Raw genomic sequence first — 25,627 nt, 5'->3', positions numbered from 1 at the left:
GCGGATATTTATAGCCCCTTCATCTCTTTGTCTGATTGCCAATTGCATGTTGCCTCGTGGATTATATTTTGGCTGTCCTTCTTCTTTTTTTTTTTGATCCCACTGATCGGGCAACGGTTTGGTTAGCTGAACTCTCACTCTTTCTTTTAAGATATGAGAGTGCGTTGACTGGGCAGGACACGAATTCGAACTTAAATTCAAGGTTGGCTTGCTAGCCGGCCTCCAGTTGGGCAGCATTGCGTGCCGTCTGGAACACTGATATACACTTGAGTAGTATCCATGTAGTCTGGCAGTCAGCCAGCCGCAGCCACGCATGGCGATTTGTGACTTGAAATGGGGCAAAAGTTCAGAAAATGCTCGCTACCAATTCCACTTTGTTGCCTTGTGGGTTGGCGTTGAAATGTCCAAATATATTCATATTCATTCTGCGCCTCCTCAAATTTAATATTATGAAAACCAAACGAACGCATCTTTCAGCCCATTAAAAATAGCCACGTTTTCGTATATGTCGCCGATTAAGCATATAAAACGGTTTCGTTAGACGAGGTTCTCGATTGCAACAGGTTTACATTTGTTTAGATATGATTTTTAAAATGTTTCCAAATCGGAGATCACTAGAGAATACCCTGTACTGAACAAGGCAGCAAGGCAAACTCTAAGCAGCTGCTGTGCTCTTTTACTCTGCTCCACAACTTAAAAATTATTTTTTCAATAAGTTTAAGGTAGTTTCAATACATTTTTATGGCGTAAGACATGCTTCCAGCCAAGTTCTATTGATTTACTAGTAATTTGGATAAATTTGTAAAAGAGCTCAGCAATATTTTTAAATTCATATTCAGTTCCTAACATCTTGTCTAACGTGGATATGCTTAACTATATATATTAAACATTTCAAGTCTTTTGCTTTGAAGTAAGGACGCACAGTCAGACGGACATTGCTCAAAATCAATCAACCCTTTTGACTTTGTAAATGAGTATGAGAAGCAAGGCCTTTAACGAATGGAGATGGCCGAATCGGCACAGCTGTTTATAGATCTAAGAAATATATACTTTACTTAATATATGAAGTTGGATATATCTTCATGTGCTTGAGCATTTCCATCCATAAGAAAGGATCATATTAACATATTCCAACTAAATATCATATTCCAGCTTACACAAGATAATTTGTGGATATTTAATATGCATTCCAGTGGGCCATTTAATGGGGTGTTAAAGTAATTTGGCCGTAAAGTCTATGGTAAATTGAAGAACCACCCTGCGAACTGGCTGTACTCTCCGAGTTAGGTGTTCATCCGACGAGAATTAAAGCCCCTTGGCATTTGGTGCGTTGGCGTATGCATAAATACGGCTATTATCCCGTGGCCGCAGGCCGTTTACTGGTAGCCGTAGTACGGAAAGTATGAGCCGTAGGAGTTGGATATTTATGGAGTGGCTGCGGTTTTGAGCCCGTTATCAGTGTGGTTGCAGCTGCTTGCGAATCTGCGGGAGCCGAAGGCGCCTCGCGTCGAGGGAAACGAACCGAAACAAAACCGAACCAATTGAAGGGAAACTCATTTGACTGAAGTTGATTGCCAATCAATGGCTGTCATCGAGGTGGACAAGCACCAAAATTCTATTAGCTACTGCCAGATAGAACGGAAGTTAATACTCATTTGGCTGATGATTCTGATTGCTAGCCCTGGCATGGGCAAACATAAAGTAGCGTCTACGCCTGGCGGGTACGACTTGCGCTAATAATCATTGGGGATGTGTGCGAGTCCTGCTTCAAAGGTCAAGCACCTAGTTGACGTCGACTGCCTACGGCGCCCATTCATATGCCAGTTGAGACACTGGAGAGCTGATGCTGCTTGCCAAGCAGGAAACGGAAGTTATTTCACGATGGGCGCCGATAAGTCACATACACAATTCGAGTGGCAGCAATAAGTTAGTCAAGGGTTTACTTCTGCAGGCCATTTGCGCATCTTAATTGAAATTGAGGCACGAATATTTGCGCCTCCTCGTGCCCATTGATACAACAACAAGCGTAGCTAAGTGACGTGTCGGGGAGATAATGACGTGATCTAACAAATATGTGAGTGTACGTGAAATATGTCTGAGCTGAATAATTGGATTTAGTTCATTGTCACATGCAAAGTCACAGTCTAAGTATTTACATATATTACAAATAAATACTTTAATATTGCTTAGATTACAATAGAAATGATTTAATGCCTATTATTGTTTTCGACTCGGAGATTATTTATATTCTTTATTCAATTTAATACACACACACATGTGTGTGTGTGTTCTCGTATACGCAACTTTAGTAATTTATGTGATAAGCAGACAACTGGCGGCTGGCACTTAAAAGCCCCGCGAGCAAATTGTCTGCAGAAGGCGCCTGGTTTCCAGCCGAGCGTAAAAATACATGCATATATATAGTATATATTATGTAAGACTTTGCAATAAACGGGAATTTATGACAAGCATATCATTTCTTAAAAAATTTTATGTTACCCTTTCCAACAAAGCTCTCCGATCGCTATTTTTGTAAACATTTCTGTGGTCATCTATAGATCAGACGAATGCTCATCAAATATAAAGCTACATACATGTTGCCATAATAAATGGAATTATTCACATTGACAGCTACAGAAACCCATTAATTTTCTCTAAGTATGCATCAACGAAATAATTTAGTGCACTTGGAGTGTGTGTAAGTGTGTTCGAGCTAGAGCTTCACTGAAAAGTCTTTGTTCCCCACTCACCACAAAAACTGCAAAAAAAATTAAAAAAGCTCGAAATAAAGAGATAAATACAGTAGAGATACAGAGAGTGAGCGAGAGAGTTAAAATAAGGGTTAAGGATGATGAGTAAAGAAGAGAGACTAGAAAAGAGAAGGAAAGGTAGTAAAGGATAATAAAAATATCAACGAACTCTGCAGGCCACACTTCAACTAATGAGAATCGAATAGAAAGGCGCTAATCAATACGGGTCCCCTTTACATCAAGATACATATATGCAAAATGTACTCAACTTGCATATGGACACATAGATTCCTTTAGAGCAATATCATAGCAGATTATATGTACTTTATTTTGTTGAAAGTGTCTCCCTTTGTCAATGCCATACATGTTGAGAGTCAACTGGCATCAATTTCATCTGACCTGAAGCTATAATGTCTATCGAATTTCAACTAAGTCAAACAACATCATTTTGTCAGACTCTGCAAGTGATTCATACCCATTTTACGACTTTGATAACTCGACTTTAATGACTCGCCGACAATATAAATACAGTCCCTGCACACAGATAAACAAGTTTAGTCCACAAATTGTATATATACTAATTCCCATTACGTCAAATTGATGTCCAATAAATGAGTTTGCATAACTCGCATAAATTGCAACTGGCTGGCTTTCGGGCTACATAGTTAGCAATCCAAACAGCTGGAGGACAACCACAATCGCCAGCAGCTGAGCCGCAAGTCGGGCCGCATATTTTGAATGAACGCATTGCAACATTAAAACTCATGCAAAGATTTATGACAATTTACACAAAATGTCTAAATCAGCAGCAACAGAAATGTGGTATTGGAGCATTCGGTTCGCATTTAAAAAGTTAACTCCAGCTACCGACTTTACACACAGCCTTATCAATCGCCATCAAATCGCGCCGATCTGTGCGCCAAGTTGGAATGCCGCCAAATCAACGGCGCCAGACGAGACGCAAACAATGCATGACAATTAATTAAGCTTTGGCACGAGTGCTGCCTGGCCAGTGTCCAGAGCCGGTCCAAATCGATGCCAACTCATTTGGCTAATTGTCTTGCGATTCAGCTGGCCAGATAAGCGCCGAAATAAAATTGCACTGGTCTGGTCGGGTCTGACTCTGACTGGGGCTTTGATTTTGGCCGACTCTTTTAAACGGACAGTCGCAACAATTGCCTTATTGAACGGTGGGCGGGCCAGTCAGAGGCGCCGGCACAGGTGACGGCGCTAAGCGTTATGAATATATTAAATATCTGTTATTAAGATTTTCGCAAGGGCAATTAAATGACACTCGAGCGACAGCTGACAGGCCAGTAAATTGACTATTAGACTACAAAGCTAACGATTTTGTATTTATTTTCTTTATAAATGCGAATCAACTGAAAATTATAAATGCATCTAAATAAAATACGGCGTTGTTCTGAGGCTCATTTTGTTTTATTGCTGTCAATGCTTTGTGGTTATTGGGCAAGCTTGAGACAATGCCCATTGTTCGGGCCGCAACAAAGAGGCACTCGATGTGCGTGGGCAACAGGGTGCAATGCCAAGTGCAACATAAACAACAAAAACAAAATGTGTTCGATTCGTGCGCAAATGTTCAGTTATTTACAAAATATGATGCCCCCTACACTAGCATATCCACATATATGTGTTCCATTATGATGCGCGCATGTACATTGACCTGAGAGGCAGGAATGGACAGGGAGTATGAATAAATGAGCATTCGCAATCGCATTCGCTTTTATCATGAAGGTCAAGCCATGACGGCATGCCGTTTCGAACAATACAGTCTGTTTCGTATTGTAACTCATATAGACAGGGCCTATTTAATTTTAGGTCCCACATATGTTTAACATAAACTAGCTAAAGTCGAAATAAATGTGGCACAATGTGTTTGACAAGTGAAACCCATTAAATTTGTAATTTTTATATTTATATTTCTTGCTAAGGCAATGCGAACACAGCCTTAACAACTTTATCAGCTGCTAGATGCCAACTTGTCGTGGGAAAGCGAAATTGTTATTAGCCAAATATGCGGCTTTTACTTGGCCTTTAGTTATAGAGCCTAATCAAAGAAATCTACGCCCCCCACAAATAACTCACGCGTTATCGTTTGCATAATACCGATACCGAAACTAAATCTTCCTCCACGATTATGTGCATAATATATTCAAATATGTTTATGCCAACAATGTCGGGGCACGTCTTTCAGTTGTTGGGTAGTTCGCTTTGTTGATTCATCAAACCTGTTATTCTGTAATGCACTTCGTCTCATATTTTGCCATACTTTACAGAGCCACTTTGAATGCTGAGCCTGCAAATTATTGGCACCGCCCCCTGCTACCAGATTTTGCCCGCCCGACTGGTCATTGGATGGAGGAGCCAACATCGTGCATATTGATTGCATTAGCAGCATAGAGCTTGGGTTGGGTTGCGGTGCGGGGACAGACTGTTGGGTAGAGTGTCTGTGGATCATGGGCTGGAATTTTGTGTAGTCACAGTCAATTCGAATTGTGAACGCGCGTTAGTCAAAGTCAAGCAACAAGTTGTCCAATTTGCTCAGCCGTTTGGCCACGCGCATGTTCCTCATTTAAATATTTCGCAAGTGCGACTCCCAGCCGCAGCCCATTCAGAAGTGACCCAATTGGAAGCTTGTCGAGTTCTATGTGTCTATTACAACATCGTCTTGTTATTATTGTTTTGCCCGTCTGTTGTCACTTTCGGCTGAGTCAGCACTTCCCATGTCCGCAGCATTTAGCCAAGTGTCATTGGAGCCAAATTGCATGCATAGAGAGATCGCAGCAATTTGAATGTAAATTATAATTGTATATTTTCACTTTCAATGGACTATGAGTTGCTCAGTGAGTCACAACACATCTCAGCATCTTCTCATCTGCTGGTTGATTAATATTTCTTTATCAACGAGCTGTCGAGCACGTAGCCCACAGTAGACCTAAGCCGAACCGCAGGTTCGGGTCGTATCACCCCTTGAATTCGCCTAAAGTTTATGTGTACAAGTTCCGTTTCTATAGAGGAGCTGCCGCATACCCGGGCACACTCCTGACACGACCAACTAATTTAGTCGTCGCTGTTCCCTTTGAAACATCGCAACATACAGATGTTTTATGTGTCGTACATCAAAGTACGTTTGTTTTACAAATGCTGCTGGCTTCCAGAGAATTAGGCGAAATAACAACAACAACAACAACAACAACACTGGCCCAAATTGTTATGCATGTCACAGAAACACAAATATATATGTTATGCAGGAGTCACAAATGTTTAACCAACATTTTTCAAAGTTGTTCCGCTTTGGCAGGGCCCCCGCCCCAACCCCAATGCCTGCTCCTGCGCCTGCCCCAGCTCCTGCAGCAAAAGGAAGCAAAAGAATCGTTTTTAATTAAAATAAGTAAGCCGAAACCCGCATTACAAATTTAACTACACGACAAGCTGTTTAGCAGGTGTGCGCATATTGAGAAGGGCAAATACATAGTTGCTAAAGCACAAAACACAAATTTACAAGACAACATTATTCTTACAATCAACCACAAATGAAATGTCAAATCAATCTGGGAATAAGCGAAACGTGTTCAGCTGCCACATTGGTTCAGTTTCTATATATACCCGTTCTTGATCAGGACCTGCTAAGATGATATAGATACCATACATCCATCTGACTATATCTAAGCTAGCTAGTCAGTCTCTCAATATTAATGTATAGTACTTATATGGAGCAGGCAATCTATTCACATTCAACCATTATCTCATATAACTGACAATGAAGACTTCTTTTAAGCAGCTGACGTATTATATAACCCGTAAAGGATCTATCCAATGAATAGCTAATTAACTATTTAAATAAATAGCAAATATCTCAAATATGTATGCCTGCGAGGGTATGTTATCTTCGACTTCTTTTTTTTCATCTCTCAAGTACAATGTGTTAAACAAGATTGTGCCTAGACTTATTACCGTTTCGGCCGTAAAACGAGACAACCATAAAAAAGACGTGTGTATGTGTGTGTGTGCGTGTTTTAGAGCTGAAGTGAGCAATTATTGTGAATCAATAAATTTGTGCATGACACTTGGGCTTCGTAAGCTAATAACAAGTTGCTCTCCGTATTATTGACAACATTTAGTACGCTCAATAAATCAATCAAATTGATGAGGCAAGGTGCGAACTACTCAAATTTTTAAAGAAAAAGACCATAAATCCAAGTGAAACGCAGCAATTGGCATATTTAAAGACATAGATATTCGTACACAAACATATATATGCAGCTGTGTATATTGTGAATCGTTTTAGATTTCATCAAATCACAGTTACGAGCATCCGTCGCGCTTGCATCCGATACGCTTGTACCCTGATGCCCTTTAGAGAGGCATGCAGACAAGGGGTATACGCAGTCAATCTCTGCACTTTCAGGAAATTCAAGGCATGCTTTATATTTTTTTTTTTTTTTTTTTTTTTTTTTTATGGTTTAAGTTACTTTTATTTTTGCTAATTTTCTGTTACTTTTCACTATGCTTTATATGAAATGCAATTGACATACTGGTCAAACAGATGAATATTGAATTGACAAGTTGATAACGCGTTAATTGCATAAATCTCTGTCATTCAATGATTAAATGCATATATCATAATGTTATGTAAGTATATGTCATACTGCTGTACTTTGTGTGGTAGGCAAACTTGACGCATTGATACAGGGTATACAAGAGTTGTATCGGCAGTGGATTTCGTATGCAAATATATACTCTTAAATAAGCCGCGCAAATATGCATAATTTATTTGCGGCTCGTTGTCGTCGTCGTTTCCTCACGGCTCATACTATTTTGTTTGTCTTTGTCTCTTCTCTTCTCTTCCCTTCACTTCTCTGCTGTTGCCATTCCCTTTCCATCCCATCCCATCCCATCCACACATCCTCTATCTTTGGCCCATGAATGAATGAATGAATTGATAGGAGCGTGCGAAATCAGCACAAGATGCTGCAGCTGCTGCCATATACATATTTAAAAATGTGCTTAAGTAAAGACTATAAAATCTGGGCTCAGTATTTAGTGGGTAAATAACAATTATCGAGCCCCAAAGATAAAGAATTGGCCAATAAACAATAGACGCAAATAAATGGCAGCCGGAAATCGTTTTGGCAACTGACTTCAAGTGTTTTTGTTCTTGCGTAATTCATTTATGAGCACAAATTGCTTTTAAAGGTAATCTATAAAAATAGACGATCAATTAACTGACTTACCTCAGCTCCGATATATAAATGTGTGCGTAATGCTTGCACGTTGTGGATATCTCGGACTCTGTCGCGCCGTGCCTAATGCTGCATAATTCTGGGCAACAGCTTCCGATTCCGTACCGCTGTCAGGCGCCTTGAGAGGACACGGATACGGACACGGATACGGATGTGGCTGACGTTGACGTTGACTTTGACGTTGACGTTAACAGTGTCTGTGTTGACTTTGTTTAGGGGCTTAATTTCATGAACTTTTCTATGTAAATTTTATCTCTTTATTATTTAGATAATTTTGCCTTAGTTCACATCACATGGCAGACGCGGCTGCAAATCGATTAAAACTATGAATGGAAAATAGCTTCAATGGCCTTGGAATATTTCACTCGGTTAAACGCGACGCGACACTTGACACACACACACACACACACTTACATACATTGCGGTCAGTGTTTAGTGATCGTTAAGCCACAATGGGACAGTCCACGGAAATGGCATTGACAGTGGCCCATAATATAAATTATGCACTTTATTGCTGAACTAAAACAAAAGACTTTTATAAACAACGGCAGTTAAAGTTAAAACAAAGATGCGACAATTGGAAAGGAAATGCGGGCATAAAGAGAGGCGCGGAATCGAAACACAAACTGAACTAGAGCAGACTAACGGACAAGTGCGCATAACCAGCAACAACCGGCAAGATATCACACACACACACACACACACACGCACACACACACATTGAAACTATTCAAACGAAAACGAAAATGAAGACATTTTGCAATGCATTTCATTTTTTGCTACGCTCGTATTTACAACGCAAACTGTGGGACCAGACAAAGAAACACAAAAAATAAGGAACGCACGCGTAAAAGCCGTTGGCACAAAATTCGCGTGTGTCGTATGTCCGCCTACGAAGCGACCAGCCGGCTGAACGTCACAAGAAAGACTGAGGCGGCAGAGTCAGCCAGCGCCAGCGTCGACCAGGCCAAACGGGCGTCGACGCTGACGCCAACGTAGACGTAGACGTTGGCTTTGCCGTTGACGCCAGCGACTGTTCTCGACTGAGTTTTTTGAAACGCATTGTGTACATAGCGACAGATAGTATACAAATATGACTTATAAATATATACATATATATGTTTGTGTCTGATTATAGGGAATAGTTTTGCAGAATTTCCGAGTCGTTAAAATTCGTTAAAGACTAGTTCCGTTCCGATAACGTCACAAAAACAACTTACAGTAGCTAAAATGAAAATGAGACACAAATAGAGAGGCGGTGGGGGGGGAAGGGTTGTAAGACAGTGTGACCAGTTGGGAGATCCCACAGGTGCCTCGCATGTTGCTTTAAATATTCATACGAAACTGGCAAGTAATAAAACTGAGCATAATTTTCGAGCTAAACAACAACTATAACATATCTATCCAACTAGCATACATGTGTGTATATACTATAAACGGCGCACCTGTGCTTCATTTTAAATTCTATAAATAATTTGAAAAGCCGTTGATACAAATTGCAAAAACAAAGTAAGGGGGGCGAAGGGTACAGTAACAGTAGGCAGTGGGGCCTGTGGGCCCTACCTGTGGGTAGTAGGCCCTGGCGTTAGACCCTGGCGTTAAACAGCAAAAAAGCCGGATAATAGAAAACACATTCATACAAGTTGTTGACGCCAGCCGGCGCCATAGGAGCGAAAGAGAGAGAACCAGAGAGTGGGAGAGCAGCGAGTGAACGTGAGCTTATGCCGGCAAATGACGCCGGCGTCGCCGTCGACGCCGGCAGCAACGTCAGCGTCACACGTGGCGTATGCGTAACATTGCCGGCCACTGCAATCGAGTGTCCTTATGCTCGCCTGTATTGCTGTTGTTTTTAAGGATGAGTGTGAGTGTGTGTGAATTTTTTGCACGCGTTATCAACACGACATTACGTATACGCATAGTAGGCAAACTTTATTTTTAAGAGCGCTTCTCTTATCGTGGGCCCGCGTTATAATACCCTGTACCCAAATAGAGTGCACAAAATGGGCATATTGCACTCGGCCAAGTGCCTGGCAGAAGGAGGCTTCTCCGATACGATAAGGAATGTTTTTTCGTAGCCAGCATCAATAGACGAATCGATCAATCTTTCGTCGATCTCAGAGCCTAAAGGCAGCATATTCTTCACATAAGTTAAGCAATTTATTGCAGTAGCACTTTGCATTTCGCCCAAATCGATAAATATCGATTTTCAACCAACGCTTTTCTATGCACATCTCAGAAATATTAGAGGCGTGCATAACTGAATGTTTGTTGAGCCAGCACAAACTTGGGCACAGGGTACCTCCTAGTCGAATACCCTTGACCAATGCTTTTTGGTTGGCAGTCGCCAGGCAACGCGCCCGTCCCGTTGTCATCTTTGAGCCGGTGCCTGTGTCGGCCTACGGTTTGTTTGCCGGCTGCCAATCGTTTATACAAGCACCAGCGGCTCGCATGTGAGCCCTCTCCAGAGCACACACAAGCCAGCGGGCGCCGAACAAGTTGCATTGCGCCCCCCCACCACTTGCCCCTTTTGCTCTTTCCCTCGTTGGCAGCCGCATGCCTGAGCATTCATCTGTTTGTCTGGGCACGTTGTTATTGCCACGCTTGTTGGCTCCGCCCCGCGCTGCTGTCGCATTGCACTTCCAGCTGGTGTTGTTATCGTGGCTGTCGTCGGGCTTAAACGGCTCTTAGCGCCGACATGTAATCTGTTTAATAGCCACTGGCCTCGGATTGGTTATTGTGCATTTTTTCACACGCGCTGCTTAATTATGTATACGTACTTGTCTGCAGATTGGCCGTGTTGCACTTCAAATCTGCATACACTTTTTTTTGCCCAAGCACACATTTTTGGCCTTTATCAGCACATGCGAAAAAAGTGCACCTGTTGCATGGCCGGAATTGTAAAAATAAAAAAATCAAATCAAATAAATGCCAGTTGAACACTTTAAGCAATTCAGTTTAGGCCGTGGCCTGAACTCGAACGTAAAACAAAGCCGTTGCCAATGTGAGCCTAAACTTGTTCCGCTGTTCCACTCGGCTCCACTAAATCTGAAATCTCATCTTCCAACTGATTTGCATAAAGACGAGTTGAGCTAACAAACAATAACAAATAGAAATATTGCAATGCTTTTGCCTATTCAATTAGCGTCTAAGCCTCGTTGACTATTGATACCAAGCACATTGAGTGTGCCGCAATTGCGATTGTGCTAATGGCTCAATTTTAAGAAGTTAACAATTTATAACACACAATCAAGCAATTTACCTGCAAACGTCTTTATCTGATTTTCGTAACGCTTTCATCTTCATCAGGTACGTGGCACGGGCTAAACCTGATCTCGGTAATGAAATGCAAGCGGTTTGTTTTTAATGATCTAGTTTCGTTGTTTGGCCAAATCGACTTATTAGGGAGCCGGTTAAAATGTTAATAAAATAAATAATACTCATAAAAATTGAAAGCGTCATAAATGCTTGAAGTGCTAACATTTTAAATACCCGATTTATATTTGGGAACTGCGTATATTTTATGAAACTACTTTTTGAACTAATTTGGCAGCACTCGTAAGGGCAATTTAACGCCATCTTGTGGATGCGACAAGAATACTGAGAACACTTGCCAGCAGTTTGAATAATATAAGCCTATTTAGCCATGTTATCAACCCGGCGAATTGGTTGACAGCATCTAGCGGCAAGGCTATTCATTATTAAGCGGCATCTTTCGAGTTTTTGTAGGCAGTAACTGTACTCAGTATTATTTAGAGAATTGCACTAGGTGGCAGCAGCACAACTTGTATACATAAGAGACATCTATCAGGCGAAAGCCGACTTACAATTTTAAATAATTTTTACTTTATATTTAATTAATTATTTAATTACTTTTCGTTTGTACCAAAATGTTGTTTTTTTTTTATTAACAATTTCTATACAAAAGTCTTAAACGTACGAAATGCATTGTTTCGCCTAACTAAAATAACAAATTGTGTTATAAAACTGAAAGGTGAAAGATTGAAAAAAACGTTTGGGCTATTGTGTTTCAACGAAAACAGTAAATACAAATTGAGCTTATAACAAATCGAGGCTATAAGCAGCCGATGTATGCATGATATAGTATAGCGTGTATGTCTGTATGGAAATCAACTATCCGACGCCCACAGCTTGAAGGTGCGATCGAACGAGGTCGTCGCTATGTACTGCGAGTTGGGGGAGACGTCGACGGAAATGACCTTGTTGTCGTGGCCCTGCAGTGTCTTGAGCGGCTGCCACGTCTTGTTCGACCAGATCTTTGTGGTCGAATCGTAGGAGCAGGTGACCAGAAAGCTGCCGCCATCCTGCTGGTATTTCACGTCCGATATGAGATTTGTGTGCGCTGGTATGGTATAGACGGGCTGGCGACGACGCAGGTCCCAGATCTTGCAGGTGTTGTCCTGCGAGCCGGTGGCTATATGAAAGCCATTGGGCGAGAAGTCTACGCCGAATATGGCGCCCAAATGGCCCTCGAGAAACATGATGCAACGACCCGTGCGCAGGTCCCAAACACGTCCGAAAGCATCCAGGCCGCCGGTGACCAGGACACTGCCATCCGATTGGTAGCTGAGGCAGTGCACCGGCTTGGCGTGTCCCTCCTGATGCAGGACCTCGGTCTTCTGCTCCAGATCCCACAGACGCCACGAGGAATCGTAGCAAGCGGTGGCCAGAAAACGGCCCGATGGATGAAACGCCACCTTGGACACGCGGTGCGGCATGTGTCCCGTTATGTCAGCAATGGATTCCTCGTTGCCAAAGCCCCACAATTTGACGGCACCGTCGTGCCCGCCCGAGGCCATGGCCACAACATTCTGCTCGTCCAGCTTGACGCCCGGCCGCAGCGCCACACCGCCCACGTAGCTGGCATGGCCGCGCAGCGTTTGCTTCAGCTCGCAGTCGGGCACGCTCCACAGCTTACACAGACCCGACCACGAGGCCGTCATCAGGAGGGAGGAGTCCTCGTTGAATGCAGCGCTGCTGACGGGCCGCGTATCGCCCACCTGCGAGCACAGCGGCGCCAGGGATTGTAGCTTCTTTTGCATTTCCACCATGCGACCGGCTCGCGTGGCGCTGGGCACTTCGAGCGCCTCCCGAGCGCGCTCCAGACGATCGCGAGCACGTGGCAGGGAGTAGTCGGCGAGCCAAAGGCGCGCCACACGCAGTGTTTCGGGTCCCTCGTGGTACCAGGTAGCCTCCTGCTCTCTTTGCTGCAGCTTGCGCTCCTCCTCCTCGCTTTGCTTTTGCTTGATGGCATTTTCGCCCAGGCTGGCGAGCAGCTCCTTGAGTCGCCTGCGTCGCTCCGCTGGGCCCTCACCAAAGTAGCAAATTGGCTCGTTTAACTGCCGAAGATTGTTCTTAATCTCGGAATCGTCTGTGGATACGTTTATTTGGCGAGCGCGCTTCTTTCGCTCGAACTCCTCCAGGAGCGCCACCTTGTCGCGCTCCATCTCACCCTCCAGATCAAAGTAGTCATCGTCTATTTTGTTAGCAAGCGACGCGGCTGTGGGCGGTGGCATGGCGACTTTTGTGGCATTCGACTTTTTGTTAGTTTCCTCATAGTCCTCGTCCGAATCAATGTCTTCCAGCTGGCCAGTAGTTGTTGTTGCTGCTGCCGGCATTGTGCCGGCAATTGAGGACGCCGCGGCGGTTTGCCGCTTGCGTTCTGTTTCTTCCAGCGAGCCATAATGCAAGGTACGCTGCCGCTTTATGTACTGAATATCGTCGTCATCGGACATTATATTTTAATCCAAAATAATTAATTTTTAAAATAAAAATTACGCCAACGAAATAAACAACAAAAAGCCACTGCAAACGTTTATCGCATCGATATATCGAAAACACAATTGCAATCTTTACAGGGTTGATATTCAAGTACCGATACTTGTTGTGTATAGCCGTAATCGTAACTGTTCTGTTATTGCATGGCTATTTATAGTTTAAAACCAGTTCTTTGAGCCTGTTAACAGTTTAATAAAACTTAAATACTAGTTTCATTCACCAATTTATGCCTAAACTTCCTGTGTGGAATCTCTATGCTTAAAAACTTTCACATAACGTTGAATTATGTAAACAAATAGTATTTTGATGATTAACAGTTCACAAATGGTAAATAACATAAAACAAACAGTGACAAGGTGGCAGAAAAATCTGAGCCCAATGAACTGTTATTAACAGAAGAAACTCAGTTTTTCGTTCCGCTGAGTGAATCGTTCAATCGAACTTTTCCGTACAACTCGCCTTATTATTTTTCACTAGCACAAGTTAAGTTGGAAAAAGGCAATTGAAAATATTAAAGTCGGCCTGCAGAATGAGCGCGCCGAGCAACAAAATGTCGGCAACAGATCAGATGCGTGCTATGCTGGACCAATTGATGGGAACCACGCGAAACGGCGACGATGGACGCGGCCTCAAATTCTCAGATGCACGCGTCTGCAAGTCTTTTCTGCTGGACTGTTGCCCACACGACATCCTGGCATCCACGCGCATGGATCTTGGTGAGTGTCCCAAAGTGCATGATCTGGCTTTTCGTGCAGATTACGAAAGTGCGTCCAAGTCGCGTGATTACTACTACGATATCGAGGCCATGGAGCATCTGCAAGCATTCATTGCGGATTGTGATCGGCGCACAGATTCGGCTAAGCAACGGCTGAAGGAGACGCAGGAGGAGTTGACAGCCGAGGTGGCCGAGAAGGCAAATGCAGTCCACAGTCTGGCGGAGGAGATTGGCAAAAAGCTGGCCAAGGCCGAGGCACTTGGAGAAGCTGGCGAAGTGGAAGACAGCATGGAACTGATGAAGGAAATTGACGAGCTGCGCGGCAAGAAGATCAAAGCCGAGCACGAATACAGAACCTCAATGCCAGCCTCAACCTACCAGCAACAGAAGCTACGCGTCTGCGAAGTGTGCTCCGCCTACTTGGGCATACACGACAATGATATCCGTCTGGCGGACCACTTTGGTGGTAAGTTGCATCTGGGCTTTCTCACCATACGCGAGAAGCTCATCGAGCTGGAAAAGACAGCAGCACCGCGCAAGGCAGAACTTAAGCGCTCGGGTAAGATACCAGATCGCGAAGAGGACGGCAGAGGCAGAAATCGGTACTTTGTAGGTGGACGCGAGCTGGACCGACGATCGCGTGTTCATCGCTCTCGTTCCAGGGAGCGCCAGCGGCAGCGCGATGCAGAAAAACAAACCAATGACAGATCGAGCGATAGAAGCGCTGAGCGGGCCAATGTACGAGAAGTTGACAGCGAACGAGCCGCGCCCCGTGGACGCGAAGCTGATGGGCGCGGCCTCGGACGCGGTGGTGGGGGAGGAGGAGGAGGTGGTGGTGGCCCCGACAACAACAACTCTCGAGATAATCGCGATAATAGAGATCAGCGTGATGTACGAAGGGATAGAGATCGCAACATGCGCAACGACAGAGGACGTTTCGGTGGTGGTGGCGGCGGAGGAGGCGGTGGTGGAGGAGGAGGAGGAGGCGGTGGCCCGAATGATCGTCGCAATGATAGACGTCGCTCCCGCTCGAGAGATCGTTCGCCGCGCGATCGCCGCAACTTCAACAACAACAATTTCGGCAACAGGCGACGCTCCTTCTCCCGCGAACGCCATCGCCGCTAGATATGTGGAGAGGCAGCAACGGAGTCCAGTTCCACACGGCAGTGTCCAGCGCACGTACGTAGCATTAATAACCAACCACAACAGAAAACAAAAACAAAAAAAAAAAAAACAAAAACAACAACAACAACAGCAACAACAAAATACCAACCAACAATAGAGCAGCAGAAATTAACTAATTGCATTATTATTTAATTAATAAATGACTTAAATACACAGCTAGACAGCAATATAGATATTTTTATAAAATATTATTAATCCTTATCTTTGATTTTCATCCGTGTTAACTAACAGAAAAACAGACAAACAAACAAACAAACGAAAACTGTAAGCTGAAACTAAACAAATTGTTAAGTAAATAATACATGAAAATTTAATAGTTCGACAGCCCACTCCGGCAAGTTGAGTTGTAAATGTACGGTACGTAGAGCCCGAATGTCCCGAGTAACCAGAGTAATTTTACAGTCCTAATTGTGCCCAGCAAAGCAAATATACAACAAAACAAACCAAATTGAGCTATATACATATAATATCACTCAGCACGGTCCCCCGGCTGCGGGGCGTGTCGGCCCCCTGTGCGTACGAGTATTGTCGCCCCGTTAGGGTAAGCCTCTCTCACACTCTCTTTCAAACTATAAATTGTAACCTTAAAGCGTTTTTCTACTTGAAGTCACTTTGCAGCCTAAAAGCCGTAAAGCTCTGGGTACGTATTGAGTGCATAATACATTTAAAAACAAAACAAAAAACAAAGAAACAAACAAACCAAACGTCCACCCTCTAGCCTATTCGAAAAGCTAGGGATCTCGCTAATTACAGACATGAGTATGTGATAGACATACCCGATTATACGTTCATTGTGCATAGTATTTGGGTACGTATTCGTCGTCGAAACCGCCCGCTTGGGTTATTCTTTGGGAGTGTTTGTTGGTTTGGTATGTATGCGTATTGTTATAATCGTTAGAAATGCATTAGCAACAAATTGGTACGTATGTCCAAGCAGCAGCAGCAACACCAGCAGCAGCAGCAGCAGCAGTAGCTGATGAAAGGATTGTGTTGATTCATTCCGTAGGGTTCGATGAGGACTTTCCTAACGTACGTATTTTTCAAAAACAAAAAACAACAATCAAAATTTTGTAGCGGCTCATAAATATGTAGTTAAAAACCACCAATACGCATATTAAACTTAATCTCTTTCTCATACTAAAGTTGTTATGCCTAAAGTACACAGAAACGATGCGGGCTAACCCAACCGGCTTAGTATGTGAGTATTCGGGCGTCATCAATGTTCAAAACAAATATTTTATTATTATAATAATAATAATCTTCAAAAGTAATTGGGTGGCTCTTCTAACGTTGTTTCTTTCGACAGCATTTATTGACACGTTGATATTTAGTATGAGAATGAAGTTTAAGTGTAAATGTTCGCATGGGGCTAAAGGGACGTCAGTTTTGTGGGACACTTACATGTACGTGGGTAAGATCTATGCAACTAACTTATATTTTGAATTTAAAGTTAAAAACAATAATATTAATTATTAATATTGGACATAAGCAATATGTAAAAATTCCACACATGTAACTTATAATAACGCCAAATAAAATTTGTTTTGGGTTCTATACTATTTTCCATAACATTTTTGATTGTGAATTAAAGCAAATGAAGTTCTAGGCATCATAAAGCAGGGTATCTACGAGCCAGCACTATCGACATGAGCGCTAACCGCAAATTTGCAAAGAATTGCTTACCCCTTTCTTAAAGCCGCAAAACGAACAAGTGTAAATGTTGTATTGGAATTATATTATTTATATCTCGGATAAACTAAAAGGGTAACCAAGCTATGCATTGGTTTTTATGGACGGTAATACCTTATTTAACGCGCCAAGCAAAATGTTATTACTTCTCAAAAAGCATACTATACTCAAAATGGCACTGTTAGCAGCTGTTGCTGAGCGGTGGCAACGCTATGCCATTCCGCCATCTTTTGCGCAGCTGCTGTTGTTTCGCCTCTGACGGAAATTCTTTGCACTAAAAGTAAAGTTTATTATTAAAAACAAAACAATTGTCCAGCTTACTCAATTTGTGAGTATAGGTTGCCTAATATAAGAGCTGTGTTAAACAAGGTAAGTTAAGCAAAAGAAACTACAGATATGCTTTGATTGATAGATCTGTTAAGGCTTGGCCCTGCGAGAAATCAATAGCCGCTTGGGGTCGCTGGACGCTTTATGTCCGCTGTAGGTCGCCACCAGCACCGACGTTTTTGGCGCTAAATTTATAAAAATTGTCAATGCTTGCAGCTAAAATGTCGAAACGCACGCGCGACTCAGATTCGGAGGATTTGCAGTCCTTTTTGATCAACTTTCACAAGGAAATCGAGGAAGGCAGCGTTGATGCCAAAGATGCCAAGACAAATGGTGACGGCGTGCACGATGATGCCGAGGAGGAAGAAGAACAAGAGGACCAGGATGATGATGATGACAAGTATTTTATTGACGACGAAGGCAACTGCTACATAAAAACCACACCAAGAAAACAACAGCAGCTCAAAAAGAAACTCAAGCCCCAAGCAACCTCAAACACTACAGAAACAGGAGCTATATCAATACGCAGCGCTTCGCGTGCTGCCAGTAGCACAGCATCCAAAGGTTTGCAGTGTATTTAGTCACCACGTTACCCGCTTTCATAGCCATTTCTTCTTTTGTGTAGCCATTAATTTGCGTCCAGCCAAGCCCAAACCGGCTGCACCGCCACAAAGAACGCCTAAAGCAATTAATGTACGCCCCGCTCCCCCAAAGAGAACGCCTGTGAAGACGACTTCAATTACCGTCAGCACACCCAAAGCATATCTACGTTCCGCAAACACGAGAAACTCTGCTAAGGCCACAAAATCTGAGCCGGAGTCGGAGTCCTTCAATAAAAAGGTGGTGGATTTCGAAGAGCTTGTGGATGATCCGAGTGTCGTTGATGCATCTTCCGTTTCTCTTGACGAATCGGAGATAACTGTCGCGGTAAATGACGCAAATACAACTAATCAAAGCGACGATCCAACCGCTAGCAAAGATAACTCTGACGATGAGGTCTATGAATTTGACGACAATGCAGCCAATATGTCCGCCAGATCAGACGTTGACTTTGTGCTCAGCGGCAATCAGTACAAGCTAAAGCCGGCGACCAACTCGGCTGGATCGCAAAAGTACGCCTGCTCCCATTGCAGCTATACGACCAATAAGAAATTCCTAATATCACGACACGTCCGTTCTCACGACTCGGAACTGTCATTCAAGTGTTCGATCTGTGAGCGTGGATTCAAGTCCAACATGGGTCTGGTCAATCACTTGAACACACACATGGGAAACAAGCCGCACAAGTGCAAGCTGTGCGAGAGCGCCTTCACGACCAGCGGAGAGCTCATACGACATACACGTTACAAGCACACCAAGGAGAAGCCGCACAAGTGTACGGAGTGCAGCTATGCCAGCGTTGAGTTGACAAAGCTGCGCCGCCATATGACTTGCCATACAGGCGAGCGTCCGTACCAGTGTCCGCACTGTACGTACGCTTCGCAGGACATGTTTAAGCTGAAGCGTCACCTGGTCATACACACAGGCGAAAAGAAGTATCAATGCGACATATGCAAGTCCCGTTTTACGCAGTCCAACTCCCTTAAGGCGCACAAACTTATTCACAGCGTGGTGGACAAGCCAGTCTTCCAGTGCACCCTGTGTCCGACCACGTGTGGCCGTAAGGCTGACCTGCGCACCCACATGGCTAACATGCACACATCGGATAAGCCGCTCATCTGCAAGCGTTGCGGCCAGGAGCTGCCCGACCGCTATCAGTATAAGCTTCACATTAAGTCGCACGAGGGCGAGAAGTGCTATCGTTGCAGCCTCTGTAGCTATGCTTCGGTATCTCAGCGGCATCTGGACTCGCATATGCTCATCCACACGGACACGAAGCCCTTCAAATGTGACTTGTGTTCACAAGCGTTCCGGCAGCGTCAACTGTTGCGTCGTCATGTAAATCTAATGCACAACGAGGACTACAAGCCGCCGGAGCCGCGTGAAAAGATGCACTCCTGTCCCAGCTGCTCGCGTGTCTTCACACACAAGGGCAATCTGATGCGTCACATGGAAACACACGATGATACGCTGAATGCGCGCGAGGAGAAGCTTAAACTAAAACTTGGACGTAGCGTCCGTTTGCAGCCGGACGGCAGCATTGTAACTTTAGTCAATGGCACCGATATTGAGGCACTTGGCAAGGGCGATGCCATTTCCATTGACATAGACGAACAGTATGAGCTCACTGAGTTGCAGGAAGTAGATGAGGAGGAAGAAGAGCCCAGTGAAGTCGTTGAGGAAACGTTTACTGCACCCACCTTAAGAACAAGAAAGGCAAACAAAACTGTCGTAATAAGAGAACGCGAGCAGAGCTCGTCAAGTAAACCAATTATTATAAATCGCCAATTAAGAGCTCCGCGTGTCCACCGAGAACTTACCACTCAAGCCGGCACATTCCGTATCAAGGAGGAGCCGGATGCAAACGAATTTACCGTAGAGCTACAAGGCGACGATGACCAGTTTATGGTCGTCCAGCTAGTCAACGATGATAGCGAAGTTGTGGTCAAGCGGGAGCCCAAGATCAATGCCAATAACTGTTTTGGCTTCGAGGTCAGTTAATCAATTCCAAAATATATTTTATGTTAACTTTTTTGTAAATTTCTCAGGATGATGCCGATGCAGAATACGAGGAGTATGTTGAGCCTGTAGCTGAAGTGGATGCTACGTCCCAGGAGTTTCTGCAGCTAATGGATATGATTGAGCAGGATACGTAGCTTAAGCGTATTAATAAATAAAGATCTTATAAAAGAATGTATAGAATATATGAAATAAAAACATGAAACCTGGATTTAAAATATGTATATACTTATGGTTCTTTTATATCTCCTGCATGTATTCCTTCAATCTTGGCATAAATACAATATTTTTATTTAAATATTTCAAAGATACTTCCGTGTGTGACAATATATGTATGTAATATTCGCACATTGTTATTACGAGGTGCATTTTGGCGTGCTCAATAAATTCTCGGCTATTTGTTGCATCTCTATTCTTTCACAATAAATCTCTTCAGCATTTGTAGTAGTTTCTTTTCGTGCCATGTATACCATAAAAATATATGTTATATATGTATATATAGTGCAAAAAATTGTCTGCTGTGCAGTGCATTTTAACATTTTTCTTGTATCATTTAAATATGTTTTCAAAGTTGTTTGTTGCTTAAAACGTTAACAATTTGTTAGTTAATGCATACGTATAAATATTTGTATGCATACGATTTGTATTCTGTTGTATTTGTATAATATTTGAACATTTTTTTAACAAATGTAAAATGGAACAACGTCAATAAAGGAAGTGCACATTTAGTTTCGAGCATTCGATACAAAGTGAATAATGAGACATTTAGAAAGTTTAGAAAAAATTGCTTGCATAATGAAGTACATACATACAAAATACGTTTAGAAATACAACAGTCAAAATGAAGGAACCTTCTATAATTACCAACTAAATACTTACCTTTTTTAATCGAAAATAACATATAGGACCTAATATAAAAACAAACAAATTCATGGGAAGCTGTGCTATGGCTTTTCGCTAGCTCTTCATAAGCTTGGCTTATCAATTAACTTTTGGCTTAACATTTTTTTGTAAGGCTTGCTGCTGTGTTGGTTCTATCAATCAATAAATCAATCATTTCCTAAGTTTTGTGTTCAAAAAAATTCAAACCATTTGCTCTTTAGCAGCTTTGGGAGGCAAACTGAACCAAGTACATAATAAAATCCTTAGAAAATTTTCAGTTTCTGCAAAAAACGCAACAGCGGCGCACTAAAGCAGGCTGCTTGTTGTTGTTGTTGTTGCTGCTGCTGCTGCTGTTGTGGATGTTGCGTTGCTTTTGGATTAGCAGCAAAAGAGGAGGCGGCTCTGACGTGGGCTTTGGCACTGCCATTTGCAATTCACAACTGCTCCCTCTTCTGCCTCTTTGGCTGTTAATTACAATTGAGAGTGTTCTGGTTGGGGCTGCGTGTGACATTGTTGTGATTGATTTGATTCGACTGCGTAATGCTGGCACTGTCGCTGCTCTTCCAGGACAACAGCTTATTGAGCAGCCTATCCATATAGGGATTACCGCCCAGACGCGCCACCTGTCAAGCCAAAGGGAACATTACATAAGTCAGATTGCAAAGGATTACAAGCAAGATTTAGTAAGAACCTCGGCGCGCGCCTCCACGTCAAGTGTTTCGAGCACTTTGCGAGTGTATTGAAAGCTGCCTAGTTTTTCCAGCAAGCTAATACAGTATTTCTTGACCTCAATGTCGTGCGTGCGCTGACGCAAAATGTCTGGGTAGAAGAACAGTTGAATGAGCATTAAAAATCCGTAACGAGGTTAGCTCGAAGAACTTACGCAAAACCTGTTTGTCCTGTTTCTGCGTACGCACCGCGTGTATGACTGGAAACCCAAACTTGCCCTCAGTTAGATCCTCAGCAAAACTCTTGTTCTCCGTATACTTAAAAGGTGAAACGAATAATTCAATAAGACCCAGTATTCGCAACGATTATACGGCGTTCCACTTACTTCCTTCAAACTTAAGTTGCAGTAGTCATCACGTATTTGAAAATATAGGCCCAAAATGGCTGTTAACTTTGAATAATCCTCCTTGTTGTCACTAAACAGCTGCATAAGGCGTATGGCCAACATAAAGAGGCCTCCAGTCTTACGCACAGTCATCAGTTTGTAATCAGATTCGGAGGGACATGTAAAACTGTCGCGCCAGTAGATCTCCATGCCTTGGCCGCGATGCAGTTCCAGCAGCTGTTCCGTATAAACCTTGGTCGCCTGCCACACCATATACAAACAACAAACGTATTGATTATTGATAAGGTTTGATGAATGAGGGTGAAACCAGCTTGCCTCTGGATGTCCCAATTGCTGCACCTTTTCCAGCGCCAGGAACAGAGCGTAGTTGGCCGCATTGATGGTGCTGGCCACGCCATAAATGGAATGTGCCACGGGTACACCTCTGCGAAGTATCGAATTGTCTTCAATATCATCAATGCTGTAAGTTAGTATTAAGAACACACACATATAAATATTAGCTTGTGTGGCTGTTATCCATGAATTAAACTAACTAATAGCAAACTAGGGTAAAATTATGGCTGTTATCTATCTACCCCACAAATTTCAGGTCTAATAAATTATGAGTATGGAGCAGACCTCGCTATATGCTAAGCACAGGCAACATTTAAACAAACCAAAAAGAGTACATAAATTTCAAACCCAGTTTGAGGCCCATATCACTTCAATAACATGCCCGCTGGCAAGGCAAACTAAACTGGGCAGCAGGCATTTTGCGTAATTAAAAAATGTTTGCGCGCGTGAAAGGCTGCAAACGTTTGTAGGGAATTGGAAGCGTGGGCGTTCAAGCGATGCGCAAAGGCAGTCAACCTAAGTGGTCGGAGTATGGAGGGTGGCCCGAGTGGGGTGGTGGGTGCTGGGCACAGCAGCGGAGCATAGCGGAGCGGAGTGGGCCGGGGCGGGCGGGGCGGGGCGGGCATGTTGCATTTCAAGAGTTACAATATTGTGACAATGGCTGTCGACAAGCTGACTTAATGACAATGGCGTTGGCGATGGCGATGACGATGACGATGACGATGCTGACGCCTTTGAAGCTCTGTTCTTGCCACTGAATGCAGCTGGCATAGTTGTAAGAGCAAGTTTTTGTCGATATGAAAATGCATTTGAACAAAAAACACGAGCCCAGGGAGACTTGTGTAGAAACCCATTTATAAGTAAGTGGGCGGAATCCAAGGCGCCGCGATAACAGCTCTCAGCTGTCAGCCTGCCAGAACAATGCAGGATATTAAGCGGCATTGAGGACATTTCAGCACATTTGCATTTGAATAAAAGGCGCTGGGGGCGGCACGGGCGGAGCGACAGGTGGCAAAGAGACAGGATTAGCCTGCATGATTGAAGCGAAAAATAAGTCGAAAGGCGCAGCCAAACAATGGCAGACGACAAAGAGATTGATAAGCATATATATATATATATATATATATATATATATCTTATATAAATATATATATGTAAGAGCAGCTATTGTTGAGAATTGTTTGAAGAACAGCTACCATGGGAGTGCATCAATTAAAGCCTGCGACGTTTTGTCAGGCACTTTAATTGATGGAGTTCAAAGATTAACTGTTGCGCATCTTTAATACTCTTTATATAGCCCAGACAGACAGACAGACATACATACATACTTCTCCTGCCTTTTGATTCAACAGTGGAAAATCTAAACATTCAATGCGATTCGATTGCGAGGCATGAAAAGGCACATTTTGCAAATAAATTCAATTGAATTTTATCATAAACAGAACGCTGCGGGCTTTTGTTCAAATTTTGGGATTGATTTCGAAGGCAAATACCCAAAATGTACCCACACGTACAAACAAGGTCGGGCCGTTGGGCTGAAGCGTGCGTGTGTGTGCGTGCGTGTGTGTGTGTGTGTGTGTGTGTGTGTGTGTGTATGTGTATTTAGAGTGTGCAAGTGTGAGTCATCTGCCCAAATTCTATACAAATACTCTACGCTAAGTGCCCGACCAATGATGATAATGCAAAGTATATACAAAAGTGCGATATGAAATATGTATCTGATATGAATTTCAGCAATTGCCAGCTGCCAGATAATAGAATGCTCATCTGAGCCGATCAAGAGTTACTACATTATATGCTATAGAAGTGCAGGGGCTTCTTTTACTCTTCAGCATGTCATCCGTCATCCGAATGCAAGCTGTTTTTACAAAATTTCCAATTTTTCCACGTACCAAAGTTTATAGTCTTTCTGTACTTCACACTTGCACAGGAAACTATTTTCGGTTCTTTCTTTATTTTTATTTGCTTTACTTTTTTTTCGAATTTAACGCGCTAATAAATTTTGAACTTAAATCGTAAACAGTACTACACAAAAGGCTAGCAACAACAAACATATGTAAATACACAAATACAAATGTGTAAGAGTGAAGTGAGATAAAACATGAGGCGATGCGGATGGTGCGGTTGATGGGGATGATGGGGTAATGGTGCGAACGTGTTGGGTGTACGGCGAATGTAAACAAAAGCCAAATGCAAAGGCAATATAAAACGCAACCAGGCAAAGGTCAAATGATTAGTAAAAATGCAATATTTCAACAGACCTATAAATAAATTAAAAATCTATTTGCCTACTTACAGCAAACTGGAATTATGCAGCATTTGTACAATTTCGCCAATCTGCGTCAACTTTTCGGCCGGTATAAGCAACCAGTGATTGAAGGCCAAGGCCAACTCGGAGCGAAACTGTTTGCCAGGTATTTGTTGTATGTACGTAAAGGGCTGCAGCAGAATCTGTGCGTGGGCGATGTCAACAGAGCATGTAAATAAGCCACAAAAAAATAAACGCAGAAGGTTAGTGCTTGGTTGTGCTTTTGCCCAGCAAACAGACAGGCAGCTCAAAAATGTCAAAGATCAAGTGGCAGCGCTGGCACTGGTTAACGGTTAACTGGTTTTGGGCTTGGGTGGGATGGCTACCTCGTCCTGCTCCTTTTGCGTTGATTTGTCTTTGGTTTTTTGCAGTATGCCATTCAATTCGTCCATTGTGTCGCGTGTGTTGTGTTTGCGTTTACTTTGTATTTGTTGATTGACCACGACAGCGGTTGGTAATCTGAGCGGGACGTTGCCCAAGCTTTCAATACGCGTGACTAGAATTGTTCGCTCGTCCGCTCGATGTGGTTGACTTTAAAGCAGACAGTGCCAGACAGACCAATCGCACAACGCACCAGTTAAACCAACTATAAACAGACTAAGGAAGATTGTTGATATCTTATCGATATATCGATATCGATACAGCACGATGATTTTGGATGAGAGTTTCCATAAATGCTCTTGT

The 25,627-nt window shown here is 43.1% G+C and overlaps 5 protein-coding genes across 14 annotated transcripts in view; 2 read left to right on the top strand and 3 right to left on the bottom strand.

The window, feature by feature from the left end:
• Positions 1-8,899, bottom strand: part of LOC115771012 (collagen alpha-1(XV) chain) — a 53,317-nt gene extending 44,418 nt beyond the window's left edge. For all 8 annotated transcript variants that reach the window (XM_030716519.1, XM_030716520.1, XM_030716522.1 and 5 more), the window contains exons 1-2: positions 8,860-8,899; positions 8,006-8,320 (exon numbers count right to left, since the gene is read on the bottom strand). The gene's annotated coding sequence lies outside the window, so the exon portion shown is untranslated. The remainder of the gene's footprint in view (positions 1-8,005; positions 8,321-8,859) is intronic.
• A 3,039-nt stretch (positions 8,900-11,938) lies between these two features.
• Positions 11,939-14,045, bottom strand: LOC115771076 (U4/U6 small nuclear ribonucleoprotein Prp4). The gene has a single exon (XM_030716628.1). It carries the CDS (start codon positions 13,765-13,767, stop codon positions 12,142-12,144), a length of 1,626 nt encoding a protein of 541 aa, XP_030572488.1. The 5' UTR covers positions 13,768-14,045; the 3' UTR covers positions 11,939-12,141.
• Positions 14,046-14,207: 162 nt separating this feature from the next.
• LOC115771077 (putative RNA-binding protein Luc7-like 1) lies at positions 14,208-15,869 on the top strand. Its single transcript, XM_030716629.1, has one exon. It carries the CDS (start codon positions 14,340-14,342, stop codon positions 15,648-15,650), a length of 1,311 nt encoding a protein of 436 aa, XP_030572489.1. The 5' UTR covers positions 14,208-14,339; the 3' UTR covers positions 15,651-15,869.
• Positions 15,870-17,650: 1,781 nt separating this feature from the next.
• On the top strand, positions 17,651-20,544 carry LOC115771284 (zinc finger protein 768). Of its 2 annotated transcripts, XM_030716906.1 has the most exons (5): positions 17,651-17,768; positions 17,822-17,879; positions 17,943-18,290; positions 18,352-20,318; positions 20,375-20,544. In XM_030716906.1, the coding sequence occupies exons 3-5, from the start codon at positions 17,948-17,950 to the stop codon at positions 20,480-20,482; spliced, it is 2,418 nt and encodes an 805-aa protein (XP_030572766.1). In that variant the 5' UTR covers positions 17,651-17,768; positions 17,822-17,879; positions 17,943-17,947; the 3' UTR covers positions 20,483-20,544. The 2 variants fall into 2 exon arrangements, with proteins under 2 accessions (XP_030572766.1, XP_030572765.1); XM_030716905.1 differs by lacking the exon at positions 17,822-17,879.
• Positions 20,545-20,999: 455 nt separating this feature from the next.
• LOC115771287 (geranylgeranyl pyrophosphate synthase) lies at positions 21,000-25,526 on the bottom strand. Of its 2 annotated transcripts, none has more exons than XM_030716909.1 (7): positions 25,270-25,526; positions 24,932-25,086; positions 22,618-22,726; positions 22,282-22,542; positions 22,111-22,213; positions 21,919-22,046; positions 21,000-21,850 (listed from the first exon to the last, which is right to left on the bottom strand). In XM_030716909.1, the coding sequence occupies exons 1-7, from the start codon at positions 25,333-25,335 to the stop codon at positions 21,695-21,697; spliced, it is 978 nt and encodes a 325-aa protein (XP_030572769.1). In that variant the 5' UTR covers positions 25,336-25,526; the 3' UTR covers positions 21,000-21,694. The 2 variants fall into 2 exon arrangements, with proteins under 2 accessions (XP_030572769.1, XP_030572768.1); XM_030716908.1 differs by having other exon boundaries at positions 22,618-22,762; positions 25,270-25,525.
• Between the last annotated feature and the right edge of the window lie 101 nt (positions 25,527-25,627).

This window comes from Drosophila novamexicana, unplaced genomic scaffold, assembly GCF_003285875.2.
Source record: "Drosophila novamexicana strain 15010-1031.04,08,12 unplaced genomic scaffold, DnovRS2.1 tig00000024-arrow-pilon, whole genome shotgun sequence".
NCBI lineage: Eukaryota > Metazoa > Arthropoda > Insecta > Diptera > Drosophilidae > Drosophila > Drosophila novamexicana.
This window is presented reverse-complemented; position numbering and strand designations above follow the sequence as displayed.

Bases quoted from the DNA above. Each gene is read 5' to 3' on its own strand.
- LOC115771076 (XM_030716628.1), bottom strand. From the start codon at position 13,767: ATGTCCGATGACGACGATATTCAGTACATAAAGCGGCAGCGTACCTTG.
- LOC115771077 (XM_030716629.1), top strand. From the start codon at position 14,340: ATGAGCGCGCCGAGCAACAAAATGTCGGCAACAGATCAGATGCGTGCT.
- LOC115771284 (XM_030716905.1), top strand. From the start codon at position 17,948: ATGTCGAAACGCACGCGCGACTCAGATTCGGAGGATTTGCAGTCCTTT. The intron at 18,291-18,351 runs GTTTGCAGTGTA...TCTTTTGTGTAG, and splicing joins CAGTAGCACAGCATCCAAAG to CCATTAATTTGCGTCCAGCC. The intron at 20,319-20,374 runs GTCAGTTAATCA...TAAATTTCTCAG, and splicing joins ATAACTGTTTTGGCTTCGAG to GATGATGCCGATGCAGAATA.
- LOC115771287 (XM_030716908.1), bottom strand. From the start codon at position 25,335: ATGGACGAATTGAATGGCATACTGCAAAAAACCAAAGACAAATCAACG. The intron at 25,087-25,269 runs GTAGCCATCCCA...GCCCACGCACAG, and splicing joins CGCAAAAGGAGCAGGACGAG to ATTCTGCTGCAGCCCTTTAC. The intron at 22,047-22,110 runs GTAAGTTCTTCG...TCTTCTACCCAG, and splicing joins ACAGGACAAACAGGTTTTGC to ACATTTTGCGTCAGCGCACG.